At 27.2% G+C, this 2,436-nt stretch overlaps 1 protein-coding gene across 1 annotated transcript in view; it reads right to left on the bottom strand.

Moving 5' to 3' along the window:
* The window catches only part of LOC107710058 (rap guanine nucleotide exchange factor 5-like), a 49,243-nt gene that overhangs the window by 13,726 nt on the left and 33,081 nt on the right, over window positions 1-2,436 (bottom strand). Inside the window, exon 10 of the mRNA XM_016514755.1 lies at window positions 1,155-1,299. Within this exon, the coding sequence (XP_016370241.1) occupies window positions 1,155-1,299 (145 nt within the window). The remainder of the gene's footprint in view (window positions 1-1,154; window positions 1,300-2,436) is intronic.

Raw genomic sequence — 2,436 nt, 5'->3', positions numbered from 1 at the left:
AATATAATATTTTTATATTTTGAATAAATATTATGTAAAATACCAGTAAAAATTTTACTGACAGTCTTGAAGTAAAATAGTTACAAATAATTTTTCAAAAAAATAATATAGAAATATATAATATTTTTATATTTGAGTGAAAAATGTACTGACGGTCTTGAATTAAAATAATTACAAATATTAAAATAATACAAAAATAAATGTTAAAATATATTTTGAGTAAATATTGTGTAAAGTACCAGCAAAAATATTTAAAAATGTAAAATATTATATAAAAATAAATACGTAAATATATATAATTTTGTGTAAAATATTTATAGAAATTTCACTGATAGTCTCGAATAAAAAAGATACAAATATTACAATAATATATACATTTCACTGACAGTCCTAAACAAAAATGTTTGAAAATATTAAAATAATACATAAATATGAAATATAATTTTTACTTACAGACTTGCGCAAAAATTTTAAACATTAGGTCACACTTTATTTAAAGGTCCAATTCTTGCATTAACAACGAATTTTGCCTCAATAAACCCCTAATTTGCTGCTTATTAATAGTTAGTCAGGTAGTTATTAAGTGCAGAATTAGGGATGTAGAATATGCTCATGCAGAATATGTGCTTCATAAGTACTAATAAACAGACAATATGTTATTAATAGGCATGCTAACTAGTTAATGGTTAGAATTGGTCCCTAAAGTGTTACCAAATATTCAATAAATGTAAAAATATAAATATGATTTTTTAAAATTTTGAATAAATATTTTGTAATACATGTTCATTTTACATATCTTTGCTTATATTAAACTATCAGCAGTACATTAGCAATTGCACATGTTGCCTTCTAGAAATCATAATCCACTTTTGAAAGCACACATCAGATGATCGCCTTTAAAAACAACCCAGCAGCAGACAGACAGACATACAGACAGACAGATAGACAGACAGACAGACAGACAGACAGACAGACAGACAGACAGACAGATAGACAGACAGACAGACAGATAGACAGACAGATAGACAGATAGACAGACAGACAGACAGACAGACAGACACTGTTCTCAAATCATGTCTATAACACTTCCACACAGATTCCACAGAAAACCGGTCTGTCATACATTAAATCTAATGTTAGTCTAGTGTTCTGACCTGCATGAAGGGCTTGATGTTCTCCTCCTCTCGCAGGAAGTCCTTGTACAGCGTGCTCCACTGAGACACCAGGTGCAGTACTTTCCTCTTCCTGAAGAGGGCCTCCTTTCCCTCCTCCTTCCCCCGGCAGCGCTTCGTAGAGTAGGTGAGATCCGGTTAAAGACCAACAACTAACTAACTAACACAGGGCTTCAGATGAACACACAGAAAAGCTTCTCTATACACTACAGACCGCAGATAAAGAAATATATTCAACCCACCACTACACAAAGACACAACTGTCGTTATCAATTAAAAATATTACAAATATTTAATGAATACAAAAATATAAACAAAATATATCATTTTTAAGTTTGATTAATTTTATTGTGTAAAACCCTGGTATAAATTGTAAAGCCTGACAACACTACATAATATAATAATAATAGCAATTATAATATATATATAAAATATATATATCTAATATGTGACCCTGGAGCACAAAAGCAGTCTTAAGTCTCTGGGGTATATTTGTAGCAATAGCCAACAATACATTGTATGGGTCAAAATTATAGATTTTTCTTTTATGCCAAAAATCATTAGAATATTAAGTAAAGATCATGTTCCATGAAGATATTTTGTAAATTTCCTACCGTAAATATATCAAAACTTAATTTTTGATTAGTAATATGCATTGCTAAGAACTTCATTTGGACAACTTTAAAGATGATTTTTTCAATATTTAGATTTTTTTTGCACCCTCAGATTCCAGATTTTCAAATAGTTGTATCTCAGCCAAATATTGTCCTATCCTAACAATTATTTATTTATTCAGCTTTCAGATGATGCATAAATCTTAATTTTAAAAAAATTGACCCTTATGACTGGTTTTGTGCTCCAGGGTCACATATAATATTTATTATATTTTCTTATTTATTTATTAATCTATTAAAATTCTGCACTTTCTACGTAACTAATGATACATTTTCATTTTTTTCAACCTCATTTGAACATTTGATTAATATTTTTTGCGCAATTTATACATTTTTTTAAAATGTAACAATATTTTATTATATTTGTTTAAATATGATTCTGCAGGGACTATAATTATATGTTGAATATTTGTTTAATTTTTTCAGCTTCAATTCTCTCTCTATATATATATATATACAGTATATAGAAAGAAAGATTTAATGTTTTTTAATATATTTTTTAATAATATAAAATAATATAATTTACTACAAATAAAAACATTTACTATATCTAATATAGTAGATATTATATTTGTAAAAAAAAAAATTTC

This window comes from Sinocyclocheilus rhinocerous, unplaced genomic scaffold, assembly GCF_001515625.1.
Source record: "Sinocyclocheilus rhinocerous isolate Xijiao unplaced genomic scaffold, SAMN03320098_v1.1 scaffold176, whole genome shotgun sequence".
NCBI classification, from domain to species: Eukaryota; Metazoa; Chordata; class Actinopteri; order Cypriniformes; family Cyprinidae; genus Sinocyclocheilus; species Sinocyclocheilus rhinocerous.
Note: the sequence above shows the minus strand (reverse complement) of the source record. Positions and strands in the feature narration are given on the sequence as shown.